This window comes from Anopheles merus, chromosome 3L (genome assembly GCF_017562075.2).
Source record: "Anopheles merus strain MAF chromosome 3L, AmerM5.1, whole genome shotgun sequence".
Lineage (NCBI taxonomy): Eukaryota > Metazoa > Arthropoda > Insecta > Diptera > Culicidae > Anopheles > Anopheles merus.
The window spans coordinates 37,571,105-37,594,145 of record NC_054085.1 but is presented as its reverse complement, the minus strand read 5'-3'; the positions used below and the strand labels follow the sequence as shown (position 1 = coordinate 37,594,145).

Genomic DNA, 23,041 nt, shown 5'->3' with positions numbered 1-23,041 from the left:
CGAAACGGTTCTGTGTGGTTCATTAGCTCACAAGAGCTACTAGAACAGAGCAGAAAAGGCTTCTTGGAACCCCAGCACCCCATCATTACATTGTTACACTACATGCACTACAAACAAAGCCATTCAATTTCACATTCATTTCCCAAATCATCCCCAATCAGCTTAATGTTAAAATCATATCATAAGTCCTCCTTGCTTTCCTTTCGCATACATCACGTTCACCTTCTTCGGATACCGCGTGCCCGCGAATCGAAAGTGCAGCGACGGGATGGCGGTCGCTTGTAATGTCGTCCTCGACCGTGAGAACGTGACTCGAGTGGCGCGCACTGCCGTTAAGGTCACGGCAAAACTCGCCCCCGAACGAAACGACACCGGCAAGCACGAAAAGAACATTTGTCTGAACTGGTCTGACCCTTCGGTAGTTTGTTCTTTGTCCCATGCGCTGTGAGCGGCGGGAAGCGACGGCTGAGAGCTGGTGCGGTATAAACAAACGAGCTAGTACTACGCTTCCTGGTGAAGGATCGACGAATGCCACGACCCGAAGCTGCGCCGGATAATGGGTGAAAAGGGGAAGCTCTGTCCTGATCCTGCGCGTACGATCCACGACCGAGAAAAGCGGGGAAAAAGGATACGATTTGCCGATTTGTTGGCCGATTGCAGTGGGCATGAATGAAAGTGAAAGTGTCTAGCAGCCTCCGAAAGCTGGAGCTGGAGTGCCCCCGGGTGACACCGAAACGGGAGGGAGTACTGTCAGACGGGACGACAACAACCGTACGCTACTTCTGTATGCGTGTGTGTGTGGTGGAAGCGTTCGTGTTGTCTCCGTGTCGGTGCTGTCGGGGTTGGATCTGCCAAATAATCTTGCCGCGTTCCGTTCAGTACGCGTTTGGACGCACCAGTGGACGGTCGGGCAAAACCAACTCTTCCGCCGCAGGACGCTCACAGCACAGGCACAGGATTTTCGCGACGAGTGCTATCCAAGGTCGGTCGGTTTTGTGGTGGAACAAACGGGGTGAAAAGTGCACTCAATTTACGGCCACTGTTTAAAAAGATTCCAGCCTTCACTGTGCAGGTGTGTTTTACGGCTTGCTCGACAAATAAACGTTTCCTCGCGTTAGCTCGCGTTAGCAGGTGCAACTCAGCGAGCAGGGGAGAAGTTCAACACCAAAACCCCCATCGAAAGCGCATTTGAAAGAGATGAGTTATGAATTAAACACCGCCGAAGGTGTGTAAACGCGCGGCAATGTAAATGCGTCCCGTTGCGTTGCCTGTGGCCTGTGGTGAGTGAGTCCGTCCATCGCAGCAGCCACAGCACACCGGGTGTGTGTGTGTGCAATGGTAATAAAAATCACTACACCGGGTGGTCGGCGGACTTGTGTTTGTTTGTGTTTTGTGGCGAGATTCATGCTGCTGAGTAGCTCCCAAGCCGATATCGAATGATTCAATATCTCCACTGCAGCTCGGAGCGGTAAGGTTGCGGAACGGGCAAAGGGAGGTCACATTGTATCGATACCACCCGCCGCCATCGATTCCGTTGGAAAGACATTTTAATGAGATTCGGAAGCATCTTTCTGTCTGTCTGCGTCTCCGTCGCCGTCAGCGTCGTGTAGGAGAGGTGTGCTAAAAATAATTCGCAAACATCACCCGTGCTTCCGATCGGACATTTTAGCTTGACTTTGTTAAACAAGGCCGTAGAGGTACTCACCGGTTAAAATTGGTGTCGATGCGTAGTCGATGCGGCGACAAGTTAGCAAACAGCGCAGCGAGCAAACAGTCACAGCAGGAAAACAGTACGGCACACAGTGATCATTGTGACAGTAGGTGGAACAGGAAAAAAACCTCAGGAAAGTGAACAGTTTTCTGAATAAATTTAACCCCCCACAGTTGTGGCCGGAGAGAAGTAAGACTCTTGTTGCGCGCACACGAAGGGCTCGTTTGCTGTGGCGTCGTCCCAAGGGTGAAATCTGAAAATTGGAATGCGAATGCAAACTGCCTCTCATGCAGTGAAGATACCGAGATACAGTACGGTGTTATCGCGATAGTTAGTCAGAGATAGAGAAGAAAAAGTGGCCTGTGAAAGTGAAGTGTCCATCCGGTGTGGGCGAGTGAACACATCGTCTAATCGGAAGTGACTGTGTGTCCGACATTTGCGAAAGTAACGTAGCATTGGATGCGACGGAACGAGTGTAAAGCGCTGCAACTGGACCACAGGTCTCTTTTGTAGCTAGCAAACAGACAACTTTTACAGCGTAGCCGTGTGTGAGTGTGTGATTGGGGGGAAAAGCGGACATGCTTTCTGTTGTGGAATAAATTAGGAAATCTGCACCGAGCCAACTCCGACCTCCGCCAACTATGGACTGGAACGGTACGACGAGCGGTACGGTCGATCTGCTCGTGTCCGCCGGCACGGCTGCCCTATCGACGCTAGCGCCCGGCACGGAGCTGCCAACGGAACTGCTCGCACTGTCCACCAACGGGACGGGAGCGGGAACGAACGGCACCACCACCAGCAGCAGCAGCACCACCACCAGCACCGGCATGACAGTGACCGCGAGCGACATAACGATAGCGTCCGCCGCCCACTACCACGGCGGCATACCGTTTCCGTCCGAGCTGCTCACCTTCCTGCGGCAGACCACCACGATCGCTTCGTCCTCGTCGTCCGCCGCCGCCGCCGCCTCGATGCCTCCGCTGGGTGTGACGAATTTTTCCACCTTTCTCAGCAACATTACGCTGCGCGCGTTGACGGCATCGGCGGCGGCCGCTGCGACCGGTGGCACCAGCGGTCCGAGCGGCCCGAGCGGTACGAGCACGGCCGAGTTCACCGCCAACCTTTCGCGCCGATTTCCGCACCATCCGTTCTTCAGTACCTTCTTCAACGATTCCGCCCTGGACATTTGTCCCTCGATCCAGATGCCGGTGGGGAATGTGATTTCCATGATACTGTACGCGCTGGTCGCGATTGTGGGGCTGTTCGGCAACACGCTCGTCATTTACGTGGTGCTGCGCTTTTCCAAAATGCAAACCGTCACGAACATGTACATCCTGAATCTGGCCATCGCCGACCAGTGCTTTCTGATTGGCATCCCGTTCCTGATCACCACGATGCACCTGGGCGAGTGGACGTTCGGCAACGCGATGTGCAAGGCGTACATGGTGTCCACCTCCATCACGCAGTTCACCTCGTCCATCTTTCTGTTCATCATGTCCGCCGACCGGTACATTGCCGTGTGCCATCCGATCTCGTCGCCCCGCTTCCGGACGCCGCTCGTGTCGAAGGTGGTGTCGGCGATCGCGTGGACAGCGTCCGCCCTCATCATGCTGCCGGTGATGCTGTACGCGAACACGATCGCGCGCGAAAAGGACAAGATGTCGTGCAACATCATGTGGCCGTCCGAGACGGGCGCGAACTCGGGCTCCACCTTCACGCTCTACTCGCTCATACTGGGCTTCGCGATCCCGCTCACGCTGATCCTGATGTTCTACTATCTGGTGATACGCAAGCTGCGCACCGTCGGACCGAAGTCCAAGTCGAAGGAGAAGAAGCGGTCGCACCGGAAGGTGACGAAGCTGGTGCTGACCGTCATCACCGTGTACGTGCTGTGCTGGCTGCCGTACTGGATCTCGCAGGTGGCGCTGATCAACTCGCCGCCCGACATCTGCAAGTCGCGGCTGGAGATTACCGTGTTCGTGCTGGTGAGCTGGCTCGGCTACAGCAACAGCGCGATGAACCCGATCCTGTACGCCTTCCTGAGCGACAACTTTAAGAAAAGCTTCCTGAAGGCGTGCACGTGCGCGAAGGGGAAGGAGATCAACGCCCAGCTGCAGATCGAGAACAGCTTCTTCCCGCGGTTCGTGCGCAACCGGGGCTCCGAGCGGGGCAACTCCACCAAGGTGCTGCAGTCGAACAACCGGAATAATCGGGCGCCGGATGCCGGGGGCCATCAGCAGCAGCAGCAGCAGCAGCAGCAACAGCAGCAACATCAACAGCAACAGGCACACCAACAGACAAACGATGCCCTTGCCCACAACAACAATGTGTGCAATGTGAACAACAACAGCTCCCAGGCCAGCACGGTCAATGGGAAAGGTGGCAACGGTGGCAGCGGCAGCTTGCAAAATGGCTCCTCCATCGCCATGCCGTACGGTGGTGGAGGGATGAGCTCGGATCAAAGCTCCATCGTGCGTGGCTGCGGCCCATCAACGAGCGTAACGACCATCCAGTCGTCCCAGTGCGGCGCACCGCCCATAGCGAGCCGGGTGGTGGAGGGAGGCAATGATAGGTCGGGTGGTGTCTCCGACCCCGCTTACTGCCGGCCCCCGGTGCTCCACACCGATCTGTAGAGCGTTGCACGGAGAGATATACTCGGGAACTGGGAGTTGGAATTGGACAGCCAGCGGAGCGTGGACCAGCCGGACCCTTCCGGGAGATATAGCTGTAAGTAGCAGGTGGGAGGGAGGGAGGGTGACAACAAAAACTAGATAACCAAAACAATGATACGACCATACGGCACGGTGCGTATGTATCGGCATCCCGGTAGATCTACGGAATGATGATGACGATGAATTCCCATTGCTCCACAGGGTGCATCCGGTGCTTTGTGTGTGTGTGTGTGTGGGATGATGTTCCACATGCGTGTGTTTACCGTTCCAATTGCTTTTCGCTTTCCCCCGGACAAACCCGTACAAACATTTCAGCACGACAATTGAGGCTCCTGCTGTCCACTCTGCCGGTCACCAATTTTCATCCATCGCGACGACGACACCTTGACAGCTTGGCAGGTCGTCCCGCTGGGTCATTGTTTTCCTTGTGATTGCCGGCTGTTTGCCGGTTGATTGAGTTTTTCCCAAACTCTAAGGTAGCGTGTGGACAGTACTAACCCTCCCTCTTTCCCCCCAACCCCCAAAACCCCATGCCTACTTGGTGCTGTATTGTTTCTCGCCCTGTGCTTGCGCAGGTTACGTCAAGCGTACGGAATCCGTGTGCGAAACTGATCACCTGGATGACGGTGTGAAACACGCACGCAAGCGTGCAGAAAATCCCTTCGCACAAATTGTGCCGTGGAATGGAAAAAAAAATCTCCCCCCCCCCACCAAATCACTGGCACTGATTGAAGACACACCATTTGGACGTGTCTCGCCGTACTTACTTCCTTCCCGGGCGATTGCGCTTTACGGTGCGGAGCGCGCTAGCGCAAGATTTTGCGGGCAACACGATGGCAAATTAATGGTTCGTTTAGTGAAAAGCGTGTGATAACGGTGTTTGCCCGGCCGGAGGGAGTGGGACTGATGGCCTGCTGGCGGTAGTCTCTTCTTCGATTACACACCATTTGCTTGAACATGGTCTCGCCGGTCTGAAACGACTGTGCTGTGTGGTGTGCTTTTTCTCCCGAACGAGACGACAGTTGGACCAAATCTCGACGCGACATGTAAACCCCGTGATTGCGGTCGGAATGATGCGTGTGCTTTTGCAGAAGAAACCACAAGGGGGGGGGGGGGGAGGGGGGGGGAGCACATTTCGGAATCGGTTATCGGTGGGTGAATTTTCTCTCCGATTAACCCTGCCACTGTCCCGAGAACAGTCGCACACACACGCACACACAACTCCCCCATAATGACGCGGTGATTGTTTGGGGCGATGAAATATTTCACCCAGACGATCAGAATTTAGATAGTGGCTGCGGGCGGACATTCCTGGACAGACGGGGGAATGGACCGGATGCCGTAACGGGCAGACGATGTTTCAATCAATCCGCAAAGACAATCTTCCAACGGTCCAAGCAACGCAGCCACAGTCGGAAGAAAATTTGATGGACGTACAGTTTTTCTATTGGTTGCTTGTTTTTAGCTTTTTTTCTCTTTTCTTTGGAGCACGATTGTTTACTGTTTGTGTCTACCCCCGCTCCAGGTCTGGAAAGATCAATATTTAACGCGCATCGAAATCAATCGCATCGTGGCGGCGGCGGTTGATTGCCTGCCTATTTCGGTGGGGCTTCGCGCTGATGGATGTTGTTTATTTATTTATGCCGATCCAATAAGCGGCAAAGTGCTGTCGGCCGCGCCCGGCCCTCCCCCCCGGAGGGGTGCGTTGGTGAAACGTGGCGTGAAATATTTCGCTCCAGCTACTACTACTACTACTGGTACTGGTACTACTACCACCAAACTGGCTGGACGCTTGGAGCTCGTTAAATTGGATTGGGACCAGCCGGCATACATCCGGATCGCGCACTACTCTTCCTCACGAAAATAGACATCTTGTGCTTGCGGGGTCACCAGTTCGGTGACAACTTTCTAGACACACTTTCACAGGCGTTCCGGCGTCCGACTCTCGTTTGACGCGTGCACCTCGCTCGCTCGCTGTACCATAACCCCAAAGTAATTATCCGTAAAAAGCGATGCTTTCAGAAATAATTATAAGCAGCCCGGCCGTTTCGGTCCGGGAAGGGATAATTTAATCTGGCTCTTCTGGCTCAGCTCGCCGGAGCCGGAGCAGCAAAGCCCGAAGCTTTAGCGACATTATTTATCATCCAATTAGGCGATTTCGAGATGTATCTTTGAGGCCGGGTAGTGGCGGCGGCGGCGATGACTCTACAATTATCTGCCACCCCGAGATTCTTCGGATGCGGTACCGGTAGTCTCGCTAACGGCCAGCGGCCAGAGGGTTGTGTTTTTGTTTTCCGTTCAACGTTCGGGAAAACTTTTTACAAAACCCAGGCCCAAAAATCCTTAATTAAGATATCCCTTCGGAGGGAAGCGATCCGATAGAAGCGAACGAGGTTTTGGGGAGCATCCTTACACAGAAGAAGGTTTACAGAATATGCGTGTGTGCTTGTGAGATCGCGTGGAAAGGAAAAAGCGGGAGCATTTTGCAAAGTTTTCCATTTCTGGTCTCGACGGTATCCCCGTATCATAGAAGCTAGGTTAATATGGGTCTGCCGTTTCGCCGAACGGTGCGCTATCGTTTGCCGAATCTTAATTGACGTGCATTAGCGCTGGTGAGGTCCCTTGGTGGTGGAACTCGTCCGTGGTCGACTAGGTACTTTGCCCTTCTCCCCATTTCGCATTCCTTGTGGCTTCACACGTGCCAATGCTCTCCCAAGGTCCCAAAGGTACCACGCGCTCGTTGTGGCGGGTTTTATTGCATCCTCGTCAATTTCGGTCCGCCCGATCCGCGACGGCTTGATTGACTGTGTATCCAGCAGGATCTATCTTCCTCTCTCGCTGTCTCTGTAATTCCCAAACCTTCTCCTCCACTACGCACGCGGTATCATCGCCAGCTCGTTTCGCGTGAAACTCATCTCGAGCAACACTCACCCTTCGCAGAAACACGTCGATCGAAGAAGCGGTGCGAACGAAGTGTGAAGTACTTCTTATATTTCACCACGCACCACGCTCCTTTCGGGCTGTCGGCGGTGATGTACCACTTGCCCAACGGTTGCCAGGGAGGGGCGGGTCATGCCGCAAATATTAGACAGCAAGTTTTCCATTTCAATTCACAGCCGACGCCACCGCCAACGACGGTGGCGTGTGGGCGCCCCTGGGTGGACTGGCTTTACCTACACACGACGCCAGCGTTCGGGTGTCGATTTTCGGGGTCAAAGTGAAGGGTTTTTGGGTGGTTTGCTGATGCTTCAAGGACTCAAGGATCTTTTCGGTACGGTGCGTGCGTGTGTGTGTAAACAAGAGAAATGTTCATTGAAGCTGCAAACATTCGCCACATCCGCAACGCCACGCCACTCCACTTGACGTTGATGGCGCCAGTGAAGTTGGAGTAAAGCATCAGCTCAGTGTATTACCAAGAAGGTGGGAAGATTATTGCACACACACACAATGTTCGCTGTTTACTTTGGCAGACTAGGTGCTTGCCATAACGTTCCTCGGAGCGGTGCTGAAGATTCGGAGCTCTTCCGGGAGAGCTGGCATAACTTAATACAAGGCCTGGGATTAACGCCCGGTGCAAGAGGTTGCATCACACGTCCCATTAGCCGGTGTAATTTACTGCAGCTCGGTACATTCCGCACAGCAAATCAAATTAGCTTGTGGAAACACATTGCTTAAACATTGCCCTACCCGAACGAGAGAGAGAGAGAGAGAGAGAACCTGAATCATTAGGCATTTTGGCTGCCTTGATTTTGCTAATGAGAGATTGAAGCACAAAGTGTTATTGAAAAATTTAAATTACATTCAATTGAGGCGTGCTTCATGGAATTGGTTTGCCGCTTTAAATTTGCTTCCTTTCTTTCTAATCGATATATTCTTTCTCTCTCTCTCTCTCTCGGCGTTATATTTTGTGCTTCTATTGGAAAACAATTCCTGGAAACTGGTGGCGATGATTGCCTATTGCCCGTCGCTGCTCGCCTCTATTGATTGGCACTGCCGGTGGGTAAACATTCCTGCCCGCTGGTGATTGAAAACAAACGAAGTTCGATGAAACTATTTACCAATACACGGGTATTTGCTAAAGATCGATGGAACACTTTAAAAGCTGCAAAGAAGCTACAGCGAAACAAGAATTTGAAGACAACGGCAATTGGGTAATGTTTTACATGTTATAGGCTTTATTTATTTTTTTGGAATTCTGTACAATACGCTTCACCACAAACCACATCAAACTGGTTCTGATCTCCAACTACGCATCAGCAGCAACGGAGTCGGTAGCAACGACGTCGGTTTCGGTCGTCACCGGGACCGGCTCGTTAGTTTCAACGCGCAAGTCAACGCTCTCACGTTCTGCCAGCGTGACGGTCACCTCCACGGTAGGCAGATCGTTCACTTTCTGCGTCACCTCCGTCACTTGCACCTCGGGTTGGGTTGGCCGTACCTGTTCCTCCGTTTCAAGCGTACGAGTGACGACATCCTCCTTTGCAACGGTGGAAACTTCCACGTCCGAAACTTTCTTGACGGAGGTTTCCGGAGCTGTTTCAGCCCCCACGGCGACAGCTTTCACCGAATCTTCCTTAACAACGCCGCTGCCAAATTCCACGGATTCTACCACGGTCGTTTCAGGCTTCTCGTCAACTTTCGTCAATTCCGGAACCGGAGCAGCGTTCGTCGAACCGGATGACTTAGCAACGATGGTCGTTGTTTGATCGACGGGTTTCGTTGGCTGCTCCAGCTTTACCGTGCCGTTCACGCTGTTCTCTGGCACCGTCATCACCTCCTGGGCCGTGTTGGTATCTTCTTCCGTCACCTCGGCAGCATTGTTGCCTTGGACGGTCGTTTCCTTCGAGCTAGATTCGTTCGATTCGACCGATTCGGAGGAGCTTTCCGTGCCCTTCTTGGAGGCCGGAGCGGCAAAGGATGCAGTTCCCAAGAGCAGCAGCACCAGGCAGATGCACGAAAGTACAACAGGTTTCATGGTTGAAGGAGGTTTGATTTTGAGGAGCTCGAGTTGTTTGTTTGCCGAACGTTGAATCGATACTGAGTGGTTTGGGAAGAGACGTGTCGGATTTTATATACCGAAGATCTTTTTCCCCGAAACCGCCTCCGGTCCCTGTCTCGCTGCTGTTTTTCTCCCGGTACCCGGTCGCAGCCCTTGTGGCATGGAACTACCTGTTTTTTAATGGCCCTTGTGCTGGCTAATCTTAATGTGGTTTTTTTCCACTGGCCTGTGCTACCTTGCTCCGGTGCTCGTTCTTGGTAGAACGTGCTGCCGGGCCAGGTTATTTTGCTGTTGTTTTGCTTTCGAACGGTTTATACCTTCCTTGTTATGTATGGTTTTTTTGTTGTCGTTTGTTTCCTAGCTCAAAAAGGGTACATCGTCCTGTGTGCGACCTGCGAAGCCCATCTTCAACCCCGGCCGTGGGCAGAGAGAGAGAAGGGAAACAACAATTAAATAGAAACTTGTTTACCCTCGTTTATTCTTTCTACCCATTAAGGCAGTTAAGGCAGTTTTAAAAGCGTGTTTTTTTGGTTGTTGGCTATTGTTTTGTTCTGCTTCGTGTTCTAGGAAAAGTACCGGGGATGCTCCGTGACCTGCAGTGGGAAGATTATCTGCGGCAGTTAAGTGGTATTGGTCACACCGAAATTGCTGCCCGGAAATGTTTCTTTTGTTGCCGTGCAGGTTGAAAAATGTCTTGCTTTTTTTGTTCTGGAAGACAAGTTTGCAATTAAGAATTATTGTTTTGTGTAGGCAGTTTGAGAGATTATTTGTACGTGCATAGCAAAGGGAAAGAAAGGATAAACTTAATGGACAACGAAGGAAGAGTTATTGCCAAATCATGAAACCGTACATTTATCTCCTACAAATAGGCATCAATCTTTGCAGAGAAAAGTCTTATCCTTCAAGTGGAACATTGCCTCTTTCAACTAATTTATTCCAGTGACAAAACTTTCGTACCATGATCGATATGACACAATCGACAACAGACGCTCTCAGCTTCTAAGCCATACAGAGCAATTGCTCGCCGATAAAACTTCTCTAATCGACCCGACTACACACACACAAACCAACCGCAAACAACCTTGAAACCGCAGACCAAACTCTCCTCTTAATAGTGGCAGTAAAATTGAGGACACAAACATAGTGTCGAATGTGACGGTGAGGGAAGTGTGTACGCGTACGGACGTACGCATCTTTGGGTAAACCACAAAGTCAAAGCCTACTTCTCATCCCATTCCTGAGCTATGTTTGTGTCAGTTGCAAATTGTTCTTGGATGGTTTTTGGCTTTGATCCGGGGTGTACATGCCTACATGCCTGCTGATGCGACCCGGTGCGATGATGTAGGCGACGTCGGCAACGTTATCTGATTGCATTCCGAAGCGCTCGTGACGTTGATCCAATGGCGCTAGACATCGAATTGCACCGGAAACGGCAAAGCGGGCGCATTCCACATTTCCCCGCCCGCAGTTGAGCCCAGGAACGTAGGTTCATCCGTGCACAGCCCACCGGGTTCATAATCTTTCGTCTTGATGTGGGCACACGAAGCTATCGCCTTCTCCTTTGATGCCATCGCTCGTGATGGGGGAAAGACAGAAGTTTTGCTCCAAGCGGCCGAAGTAAGTTAATTTGTGCAGAAGTCGAAGGCTGCTGGCCCCAGCAGTCTTGGCATTTGATATAGAGGGAGGGCAAAACCGAGTGATGCATATATTCCAAGAATGATGAGCAAGAAGAACGTACAAAATATGGCCCCCGCAATGACATAACCGATCGCGCTGATTTGATTGTGGTTCGATAAGCTATTTCTGGTATCGTGATACCCGGGGTTACAAGCGTCTTCTGGCTTATTACATTGTAGATTATCGGCAAAGTTTGCGACCGTCCCCCGTTTCATGTCCGCACGGTGATCTTCTGCCAGGTCACGTTGTAAAGCAAGCGGTCCCGGTATCGGCTTACTAAGATGCCTGCCAGGAATGGCTTTGGAATTGCTTCCGAAATGAAGCTGATGTCCACACCACGACCACGGTCAGTCGCTATAATCGGCAGAAAGTAAACCCCACATTATCACAATCACCTTCCCTGTGGCGACCATGCGGTAAATCACGTTCCACTAGCAAACGAAATCGGCGGAAACGATGGAATGAAAAAGCACCCACACTTTAACGTCCTTCCTTTTTTTGGTCCACTTCCGCTATTTCTTGGCATTCCACTGGACTGGATGGAGGACTTTGCAGGAATCGATAAGCGGACAATTTGGGCCTACGCCAAGCGACCACCCGCCGGGCCAGCACAGGTCACCGGGATTAAGCTGTCGAGTTGGCGTTGAACTGACTGTCTCTTATTAGTGAGCGCTCACCCCGTATAAGGCTTTGATTTGATCAACCTCTGTATGCCGTTGGGTTGTTGCTCTGTGATGGAAAAGCGGTGAAACAAGCGAAAAGCCATCTCTGACATGGAGATACCCTGCGGCAGGCAAGATTGTGTGTGTTTTTATACAACTATCTCATGCTCTTTCTTTCCCTTTCATCGCTCCCAACGCAGCGAAAGGAGATGAAAAAGTTGCTCGAACGGATTTCTCCAAAAAGGGGTATCATTTATTAAATCGCCCTAACGTCAGCATGCATAATCGAGAGCGCAAAGCGCGCTGATCCCGTTGATCCTTTATTGATCCCTGTGTGTGCATGTGTTAGTTTCGAAGCGAAATCGCACGTGAGCGAACGTGTGAAGGGAATATTAAATATCCTTCCATCTTGGCAACTTTCACGAACGCAAGAATAACACAACAATAAGCAGTAGGAGGCATGCTTTCGCCTCGTGCTTTAGTGAATGTAGCTGCAAGCGTGGTACGCCACGCGAAATTATCGCAACCGTTGTCTGGCAGGGAAACGGCGCAACGATCTGTCCCAAGGATGCTCCCCAATGTCCTTACGCAACAACGACCGTACCGACACATCAGCGCGATATTGGCGCTTCGGCAAAGTTGGGGCTCGTTTGTGGTGGCGTTTGTCGCCGCATGCCAACGCACACGAGTTTCATGGCAACCGACAACAGGAAGTAATAACTTTGCTAACCAACTCAAACTTGTTTCAAACATTTATAATGAACTATCCGCCCGCATGCCGGGCCATGCCCATTCGTGTCTAGTATCATCGTGCAAGCGGTGCTGTCATCTCACTTCACTGATCGGTAGTGTCTGTCGGTGACAGGTCCTGGTATTGTGAACATAAATGCATTATCTTCTAGCCAGCCAGCAGATACAAGCAAGCCAGGAGAGGGCGGCATGGGGGGAGTGCTCGAAGCGGGTGGAAAGACACCGAGGAGGGTTAATGTTTGTGGTTTTGGTGATTAATTCTGAAACGATATTTATTTCGAAACCACTTTAACGCAGTTCTGCCATGCTGATTGCATAACTTAAGGCGCTTTACCATGCAAATGGAATTGTTTGAATCATAAACGAAGCGAACCTGACTCTATTCACCCTGTCAGAACGGTCAATTGCTCGGTCTGTCATCAGCTTGTTCTGCTGGCAGCGAAACTTCACTGGAATAACTTTCTCTCCCAATTTCACCGATTCCCTCACCGGTGTCAGATACAATGCATGAGCCAAATTGAATTCAGTTGCCGAAAATAATTCATTCCCTGCACGTTCGCGCACCGAACACATTCACTGCAAGCATCGCTACAAGTGCAAACGAGATTGTGGCAGGTCGGGCACGGGCCAACATAAATTAGCATCGAGTGCTTTTCCAGTGGAAAAGCGTGCAAAGGATAAATACTTGGAGCGAGTGGGCGCGGAGCTGTATCTTAAGTTGCACAAAGCGCTACAAGCGCTTTATTTAAAAAAAAAAAACTATGATTATTCTAGCCCTAGAGAAGCTATGTTTATCGAAGTTTGCCCGAAAGGTCAAGGCAAGACTGAATGAGTTCCGCTTTGCCGTCTCATTAATGCAAAATACGCGCCGGAAATGAATGATTAATTTATGCCATAAATTTGACCAGAACGGGGTGGATAGTGGAGTACAGACTAGTACGAAAATAGCGTCACGTTCTGGAATGATGGAATCAATTACGAGGCTCACGTTTCATCTGTTTCATATCGTTGTGGCAAGGTTTCAAAATATTGTTCTTCGCGCAAGACGAAAAACGTGCCAAAAATGGTGTGACATTTATCGTTGGAGCAGCGGACCGTTTCGTTCCTGGTAATTGGACTTATGAAACGCTCTGCTTTTCACCATCATCGCGTCGTTTCCTGTTTGCATCAATTATCGTTTGCATCAGACCGTGTCACATGCACGCACCGCAACACTCGTGTGTGCTGCGGAACGGGAAATGTGGATAAATTAATTTTTAATGGACATATTGACACTAATTGGAGCCTTCTGTGCGTAACCCCTCGTGTGAGACGTGTATGTTGACATCCGGTTCCCCATCGGCCCGATCTACTAAGCGGACGAGAATCATGCGACCTATCACGTGCTTAATTGACGACATTTATCTGATGTGATGTTTTTCTTTTACGCGCTGTTTTGTATCGTTTACAGATTTTTTCCCTCTCCTGCTTCGACGAGTGCAGTACAGCCGAACGCGATGGAACGCGAGCCCCTTCATCGGGATGGAAATGGATCATAAGCAGCAGCAGCAGGAGAATCAGGAGAGACGAGCGGAAGTGATTTGTGTACATACGAACTGACAAAAAAGGGCTGATTGAACATGGGTGGAGCGAGTAAGTCATTAAGGACGAGGAGTTGCCGAGCGTCATACGAGAAAACAAACACAAATATCAAACACTTATAGATAGCGTTAAGGCCTCTTGAGCCCATTTGAAGCGCCAGTGAAGGGTAATGGTTTTATTTTAAGCTAATGCGTGTGAAGGCTTCAGGTAGGCTAACAACTAAAATCAAAACATAATCAAACAGCTACCAAAGAAAAACAAACCAACCGTGCGAGATGGCTCGCCCGAACCGAACTGCATCCAGCATGGCAAGCCCATCCAGAAACTAACGTTGAGTCCATAATTCCGTTCCAGAAAACAAATTTAAACAAGATTGAATCACAGTAGGACAGACAACGGTGCGTAAGCAAAGCCTTGCGACAAGGTGTTGCAAAAATGGTAGCTAACGAGATCTGATTAAACTTACTCTACTCTATACACGAATTAGAATTGCCTGTTCGATTTTAGTCGCTCCTATCACGTGGGATATTTGCGCCTAGAATCATGCAAACTGCACAGCACCACTACACGGTTAAGAGATCTCGTTCGCTAACGGTTTGCGGCCATCTTGTGGTGGAACTTTCCGAGCTTGCCTATACAGACGGTTCAAAGAAGGAAGCTTAAAGCTGACGAACCCGCTCCCGGTAAAAAGGGCCACACTAAATTGAGAGCCCTGTTTAGTGTAGCGCTTTCGGGTAGGGTGGAAGGGTAGGGCGTTACAGGCCTGTTGGGCTGTAGCAGGAAAGGAAAGTGAGCCAGAGGCATGTTTCGGCAAGGTATACAACCATCCGTTCCGATGAAACTAACTCTTTCATCGTCAATTTAAAGTAATTATCCTTACGACGAACATAATTCTTATTCAATCTAGGGCTTAGGTTATACGGAAGCTATGGGGGAAAAAGGGGAAAGGGGTTATTTGTGTGGGAGCAAAAGCAAAGGGTTTTGAACCGAAAGTGGCCGCGGTTCGCAACGAAGGAATGATACGAGTAACAAAACAACATTAGACTACGAACGAAGTGATAATTGTATAGTTTTAAAACCAAAATCGCCACAAACCCACACACGCAACTATATTTCACTCTAACAATCCTTAAAACTTGTAGGAACTGGGCGCCATAGTGTCGGGGCGCCATTACGCTACTTTTCCAACCACTTTCAAATTGCGCGCACCTTCTAGGAATCAGCCAGGGGCAAAACGCGACGGCAGTGTGAATTATTCTTCTAAAGTTGAGTACACCAATAAAAAACGAAAAAGGGTGAATAATAAATCGAAAAACTGTTACTGATAAAACAATGGATAAAGCTTTTATTTCTTTTCTTTTTTGGACTATTCCCTGAACATGGTGTTTGGTAGGATGTTTCGTATTTTATTTCGTATTTGCATGATTTATTGTAGCACTGTCACGCTGCGATTCGGATAGTTTTCCTATTGCACGAAAAAGGGAAAGAAACGGAACGCTTCGATTGGCGTAAAACCATTGGCCCACAAATCACTGGAACGTGTGTGTGTGTGTGTGTGTGTGTGAAGGGTCGCGGAACATTCACTATGAAGCCTACCGCACTATGTGGTGGAAACTGTTTCCGATCTGTGCCGGGAGAGTGCAAAAAAAAATGGAGGTTTAAAGTTGGCGCACCAGCTGCACTATTCGCGGAATGTAAATCAGTTCGCGCGGTAGCGCAATGGAACATCTGCCGTGCGCGTGAGGCCGTAAAGCCGTTGCAGGTATTTAGCATAGCTGATTAGATAATAATTTGAACCGGTGGAATTTCACGTTTCCGGGTGAGCAAGCATTCCAATAATTGGATGCCCATGTTGGAAATTCGATTCGAGTACGAACCTCAACCTAACGTTTGTCCTAGCATGGGTCGAGGAAAAATCCACAATTTGAAATCGAGTTTCAATAGAGTTGACCATGATAGACCACTTTACGGAAAGCGCTCTCTCCCACTCTGTTTGGGAAACCATACGAGCATTTGATGAGAAATGGCTAAAAAGCAGACAAACAATAGGTACTGTGGGTAAAACTAGTTTTTGCTGACACATTTCATGTCGGCTTAGCAGCGGAATTGATCCAAAAAAAAACCTCCTCCCAAAGGACACGAAAAAGTGTCCGTATGTAGAGCACAACTTTTGACATTTGACAAAACTTCTAACGAATTCGCTTTTTCACCATTCTTTTTTTTCTCTCGCGACGAACCGTACCACCAAAACAGACATGAACGAACGAAAGTTTCATCTGTCACACCAGGCCGTTGCTGGACGGTTTCAGCAAACCCAGCCCAGTGCTCTCTAACTATGGTTGAAAGTGTAAATAAACAAAACGGCAACAAAAAATCCTTCCCAGCACAATATTCCCAACGGCATAATGAAAGCTCATCGAACGGGAACGCACACCCTCGTTGCCAATTGTCAACTGAGAACTGAAGGGACAGTGTCTGCAAACACACACACACAACAACACTGGAAAAAAGAAATCCACACATGACTAGTGACGACGATCGCTTGGGGCAACGGGACAGCGAAATTTCAACCAGATTGATTGATGGATTGATCCAACGTGAAAGCCAATGAGCCGGGATCATGTCGTTAAGCCGAAAACTGGAACCAAGGGAACGCTGAGAGCAACCAAAAAAAAAAAAAAAAAAAAAACTAAAGCAAATTCAAATCATGATTCACACGGCAAGGGGATTTTCCTGGATACTGAATCGATGTACGGCTTTGTGTAGTATTGTAGCTCGGGGTTTGTGAAATATTACCGTTGGATTGCTGGTTAGAATGAAGTTGTCCGTTTGGATACGTGCTTTGTTCAGTTCTCACTAGTGCTGTGTTGTTGATGTAAAATATTCATCATTTTGTTTGAATTTCTATTTTTTGTTTCTTTTTAAAAATACCTTAAGCTGAACGAAACATTTTCCCATGCAAAAGCTTCCCCTTGCTCCGGTCAGCACTAATACGAGCTGACGTATCAATCTGTAAGCCTGATTGCCTACTTTTAGGCGTGTCGAAACGCGAAAGTGACAGAACGTCCGATTACGCATCGATTTTCACCATTTTGATCTTAATGCCTTCACGTTTCTTCAAGGAAAACGTATTCATACTGGACAGCGAGGGGATGAGGGAGGCACTCTCCGAGATAACTAGGCCGACAATGACGGCGGCGTTAACGGCCGGCAATCGATGTGAATGCTGCCGCATATACGCAAAAACACCTCTCTTGCCGCAAACTACCGCCAACGACAACGGCGAAGCTCATCAGTAGAGGAACCTCAAAACAGGGAAAGAATAAAAAGAAAAAGTATCGACCAACTGCGGAACCTCGGCCGGCTCGTCATCAATCATGCTTTTGCAAATCGGCACCTTCCGATCGCCGTGTATCCTCCACGGACGACCACCCGGACTCCGCCTAAAAATAGGACCCGAAACCAGAGAGAGAGAGAAAGAGAGAGACCGAGTGTTCACAAAAACGAGTATGTGTTGGCGGTGGGGAGCTTTTCGCTTATGTTTCGCTTAGCGTCATCGAACATTTTCTTCCGGTTTGTTTATTTTCCACACCGGCCCGCAGCCTGGTGGTAGGTTGTTTTTTCCAGTCTCCGCTTCGCTCGATTCGTACACTCGACACTGCGTTAGCTCCGAAAAGACCCAAGCTGTGTCGTGGTGCGTCAAATGCGCCCATGAGCAGTCCTCGGTGGTCGTTCGACCGTGTGGTTCCGCTGGATTCCATCCAGAGCACTACCGCCGCCCAACCCACACACGCGCCAGAGTTTTTGGTGAAGTCATCTGTCATCCGTGTGTTTCGGAGTGTGAAGTTTTATGTGTTGGGCCGTCGACTAGCGACGGTTGTGAAGGATGATGTGAAAAGCTCGGTCAAACAACAACCAAAAAAAGGAGAAAAATCCCCTGAATGTAAGCCAATCGTCAGTTTGTCAGTCAGGGACAAAAAGTAAAAAAAAAAAAAAAACACGGATAGCAGGAAAGTAAATTGGCCTGAGAGAGTGAGTTTGCCAAATTGGTCCAACTGCCCGGTGAGGTTTTGTAGTGAACAGACAACAAAAACGCTCCAGGGAGATTGGCTACATTGGCCTACAACGTGTCACTTGTGTATGGGGGAAAAAAAACTATGAAACCTTCAACGCTTTCTACATGCCAGGCACGCAGCGAATCGAAACGATTGTTGAACACTATCTAATGGTTTTGTTATAGCACTTGACTTTTCCATCGATCAAGCGGAATCTCCACTCTAGGGAGAGAGTTTTGGTACTGGTGGTATGGTAGCGAAAAGGTTGAATTCTTTTTATTTGTGGCTTGAAATAGTTCCTAGATGATTCCAAGTTGGCGAAAAGCTTTAAAGCTGGAAGCAATGAGAGTTTCCAATTAGATTAAAAAAACAATAAGACTCTGATCTGATCTGATTGTCAAAAAATAATGAAAACCTCCACTGTAAGATCATCTCGAGTCTATTTTACTGAACTTTCATTTCATTCTCCATCCTTTCACACACATGAATGTCCGGCACTGTATTTGCCTTCAAGTGCTGATGCGCTCCGGAACCAAATAACACACGGAATCGCCTCGGATCGTCGGTATTTGGGCCTCTGCCAGCAATTGGCCCGACCGCAAACTTCACCACATCGACTCATCCTATCATCCCACACACACACACACACACACACACACACACACACACACACACACACACACACACACACACACACACACACACACCCGAAACTTGAACTCGAGGACAATCCTCTCCCATACCTCCCCTCCCTGCTTTCTCTTCTTGATCCATGGCAACCGCCAAAAAGAAAAACACCCCGTTGGAATCCCAAACCTTTTTTCTGAAGCAGACAAGCGAGCTGTGTGCGTGTGTGGCCTCGAACGGTGCCAAACAAGAAGGACCGAAGAAATTCGAGACCTCCATTCGGCCGTGCGTGATGCGTTAAGAAATGAGTTATCATCGTTACATCATTAACGGGGTCATCGACAGGACGTGCGTAGTGCGAATCCTTACGATTCCGTTTCGCTTCATTCTTTGCTGGATCCTTCTCATTGCTTCTGTGTTGTGTTGTGTTGCGTCCTGCTTGGCAGCTGAGACTCACGCTAAGACGGAAAGGATATCCGAGGCCAGGAAAAAGCTTCCACGTTCGATTATAGCAAGCACGAAGAAGACCCGCCCGGGTGGGAAATAAACCATAATAAAGTAAACTATCGTCAAAAAACGATTGGATGTGAAATAAAGGGAAAGGGACTTGGTTGGAGCTCGATAAGCGTCTGACAGATGGTGCTGTCGGTGCGTGTGTGTGTGTGTGTGTGTGCGTTTCCTGCAACACAATGAAATACGCTGAAAAATGAAAAGCTCGTCCCCAGCCCCGCTTACAGCCCGGCGGCAGCGCGGCAACAATCGGGCGCCATTCATCAACTGACCAAGCCCGGGGTTCCTCGCCAACTGCCCCGGTTCAAGGCTGGCGACTGCCGCCAACAAGATCCTTTTCGGCCAGTAATCCAATCCTCTTATACGTCCACACCACGCCGCCTGCTGCCTCGCGCGACCAATCAGTCCGGCTCCGGTTTGCAGACGGACAGCTAAATGGAGATAAATGAACATTCCAGGGGTTGAGGATATTCCCGCTGCCGAAACACTTTCCCGGAGACAGTTCGAGCAGTAAATCCGAGAAAACGAGTGCCGCTGCTGTTCACCACCGCCCCGAGCCTTTTTCTTTAATGTCACCCGCTGTCCTAACAAAACGATGGTGACGAAAAGTCGAACCTCCTTTTAAGCCTGACACTTTAAATCCCATTCGTTTGCAGAGGAGCATGGAGCTGGCGTCCATTTTCACAAGGGCCACATTTTTTTTTCTCGGAGAGCAAATATCTGAAAGGATCAAGTCTCGAAGCGAAAATGGGTGGCCTGGGAAAAAGCCCTCGCTATGGCCGTGGCTATGCCTTTGTCCCAGCTGTGCAAAGCGGCCAAACATATTAATAAAATTCACAATACAATTATCATCACAGACTTAAGGGGAGGTTTGGTAGTTTATTTATTTACACTAGAAAGCCAGAGGGTTGAATTCAAAAGGGGCTTTTCATTCCTTTCAACGGCACAGCATCACAAGAAATAAAGGCACTCCTTCGGCAGGCAGCAAAGCGAGTGAAAAGAGACAATACATTTGCGTGGAGTGAGATATATTTTAAATAAAATGCTTATTTTCTAGGACCGTATCAAATATCACCAAAAGGTTAAGTATTTCTCATTCAATACAGCTGGCTCTTTGTCTTCCCACGAATGTATTACATGAATTTTGCTAAAGCTTTACATACTCCTTCCCTCGCCATGTGTATTTACCCTTTTTTCAGAGTAAACCCAATACAAACAAACAAAAAGCCTCCCGATGGGTTCACAATCAATCGCGCATAAATATGGCTCAAAAATGGCACGAAATCATACACCATGCTTCGAGGTCGTACGGGATTTACGCACTGCTCCAAACAATTGCGCAATGTTTACGCTACGCGAGAGTTCTTTTTATTTTGATGTAAAAATAATCTCCACTCCCACCCGATTATTTTGAATCCAACACGTGTGCTGATTGGTTTTTGGCATGTGATCAGTCACTGTTCGTGCGTGTGTGTGTGTGTGTGTGGGGGGGGGGAGGAAGCTTCACATTCACATTCCCATTGGGTGATATTGATTAATTCGTGCGATTTCAATCACACCTGCACACTGTTCGCTCTACCACCGCCAGCCGGCCGTTCTTCGTCGGTTTTGTATTGTTGCTGCGGTGCGATTGACTGATCGGAAGTTGTTTGTCAGACTTGCGATTGCGAAGTTGAAGCCGGCGGTGTCTGAGGCACATGTTTTGACCGAAGGACACCGTGTCTGAGTGGGCCGGCGACGACGATGATGCCGTTTGGGGGATCGCACCACACTGGAACATGTTTATGTGGGTCATTTCTTACTTGTTTTTTCCCTGGTATGAGTTGATGACAAGAGCACACAACTCATGAATTGTTCGTTTTTCTTTCAGCTGTGGTTTGGTGAAAGTGACAAATATCACACATTTCCAGCGATAAACATAATGTTGTAATCAACCTAAAGATATGTTTGTAATTTGTCGCAAACTACAAAAAACGCCTAAATGTAGATTATCCTCATTACGCAAACGAGTACGAACGCGCCTTAAGGTATGCAATGTTAACTACAAAACGTTACCAATCCGGTAGTTTGTGCATAATTTAACTGTATTAGCGTTTCATAATGAGATTTTCCTGAAGCTACTTTTGATAACCTTTACTCCGAGCTGACCTTTACTAAACACACGAATAAATCACGATGCTTTTCGTGCGCCAATTTAAACAACTATCTTTGGGGTTGTTAGCTTTACCGGCGGTTGTCGTCTGTCGCACACGACACTCACCGCTCGCTGGGAAAAGTAATTTATAACCTTGACCGAAAACATATCCCCACAAAAAGGTGCCACTCCTACACGCATGTAGTCAGCAAAAAAATGTTCTTCATGTCCCTCCGGCAGTAGGCATTCTTAAAGCTCCATTACGCCGCGCCCTTCGCGGGCCCACACCGCTCCAAGGTGAAGAAGTTGGCATCCATAAAGAGCACGCCACTAATTTATCAACCATCATCGGCAGTGTTTTGCTTTCCCGCACGCCGAAACGCAACGGATGTTCTAGGGGCTGCTTCAGGAGCAAATCTCATGCTTTATGAGATCGCATATTTTCTGTAACTCTTGCGTTACACAGTTATACCGCCACCCTTAGGGCCGATTCCGCTTTCGACGTGATAAGTTTGCCTGTCCCTTTTGGGCGGGAGAGAAAAGGGAAAGGCGAAGCAGTAAACGGTTCGACAGCGAAGAAAACAACGTTGCTCAATGAATGCAAATATATTATATCCCGCACGCACACACATGCTTCACCACCCCCCGGCTTGAGGCATTCCAGGTCTACCCACACAGCAATCTGGCTGTGCCTTCCGTACGCACTGGGCTGTGAGAAAGGGTGCCGGAAGCGACACTCCCGCGCGCGCGGTTTTGACAGCCCATCGACGGAGGCAAGCTTTTTCCCCTCACATGTGTTTGTGTGGTTTTCACCAAAGTTCGGGAAAGCCTGGCAAGTGCTGGGCGCCATTAAGGAGGAGGGGCGAAAGATTTATGAACGTACTTGGAAAAGAGGTATTATTTATATCGGCACAAACGGGCAGACGGGCAGACGGGCTGACGGTCGGACGGAAAGCGTCTTTACATCGCCCCAAACACAAGGCCACAAAACTGACGCCCCGGTCGGGGTGATTGGTTTTAATTCAACCACGACGACAATTGCTGTAGCGAGCGACGATTGCCCGTAGCGGATGGTGGCTGAGAAAGCGGTGGGAGGTTTCGCGGTAAATGCTATCGTAAGTCTATTACATTCTCCCACTTCCTGTGCTTTCCTCCCCCGGAACGCTCTTCCCCACGCCACTGTTTTGTGTCCATTTGTCATCTAAACAACCGGCCATCGTTCGTCGGGTTACGCTATGGTGGCTTCCTGCTCCCCCCGCAAGCTGAATGAGCTGGGTGAGAGGTGGGAGTAAAGGGAGCAGCTATGGAAGAGAAAGAAGATTCATCAACCCTACCATTAAATAAGTCCCGTCAGGCTCGTGCGCGCTGCGACAAAAAGGGGCTAATGATGAACAGGCGAACACAGCAGCGAGCCAGACGGACTGCCACAATAAACACGCGCCGCACACACAAACACACACACGCGCAAGGGGAAAGCTCCCGTTCGTCGCGCGCGCATCGCAATAAAATCGCACTTAATCGTTCGCCCAAGCGCGCCCGAGCAAAAGAAAAGGGGGATCGGGACGATGCCTCGACGACAGGAAGAAAATATTTGCACAGGAAAAAGGAAATTGAAAGCATTCTCACGATCCACGCCTCGGCTCTTTCCGTGTTTTTCTTCACC

General features: G+C 49.4%; 2 protein-coding genes across 2 annotated transcripts; one reads left to right on the top strand and one right to left on the bottom strand.

Annotated features, from left to right (window-relative positions):
- The first annotated feature begins 867 nt into the window (after nt 1–867).
- On the top strand, nt 868–15,371 carry LOC121599743 (proteinase-activated receptor 2-like). The gene is made up of 2 exons (XM_041927793.1): nt 868–4,438; nt 13,922–15,371. The coding sequence occupies exon 1, from the start codon at nt 2,353–2,355 to the stop codon at nt 4,342–4,344; it is 1,992 nt and encodes a 663-aa protein (XP_041783727.1). The 5' UTR covers nt 868–2,352; the 3' UTR covers nt 4,345–4,438; nt 13,922–15,371.
- On the bottom strand, nt 8,536–10,797 carry LOC121599744 (integumentary mucin A.1-like). The gene is made up of 2 exons (XM_041927794.1): nt 10,340–10,797; nt 8,536–9,787 (listed from the first exon to the last, which is right to left on the bottom strand). The coding sequence occupies exon 2, from the start codon at nt 9,356–9,358 to the stop codon at nt 8,630–8,632; it is 729 nt and encodes a 242-aa protein (XP_041783728.1). The 5' UTR covers nt 9,359–9,787; nt 10,340–10,797; the 3' UTR covers nt 8,536–8,629.
- Nucleotides 15,372–23,041: the final 7,670 nt, after the last annotated feature.

Bases quoted from the DNA above. Each gene is read 5' to 3' on its own strand.
- LOC121599744 (XM_041927794.1), bottom strand. From the start codon at position 9,358: ATGAAACCTGTTGTACTTTCGTGCATCTGCCTGGTGCTGCTGCTCTTG.
- LOC121599743 (XM_041927793.1), top strand. From the start codon at position 2,353: ATGGACTGGAACGGTACGACGAGCGGTACGGTCGATCTGCTCGTGTCC.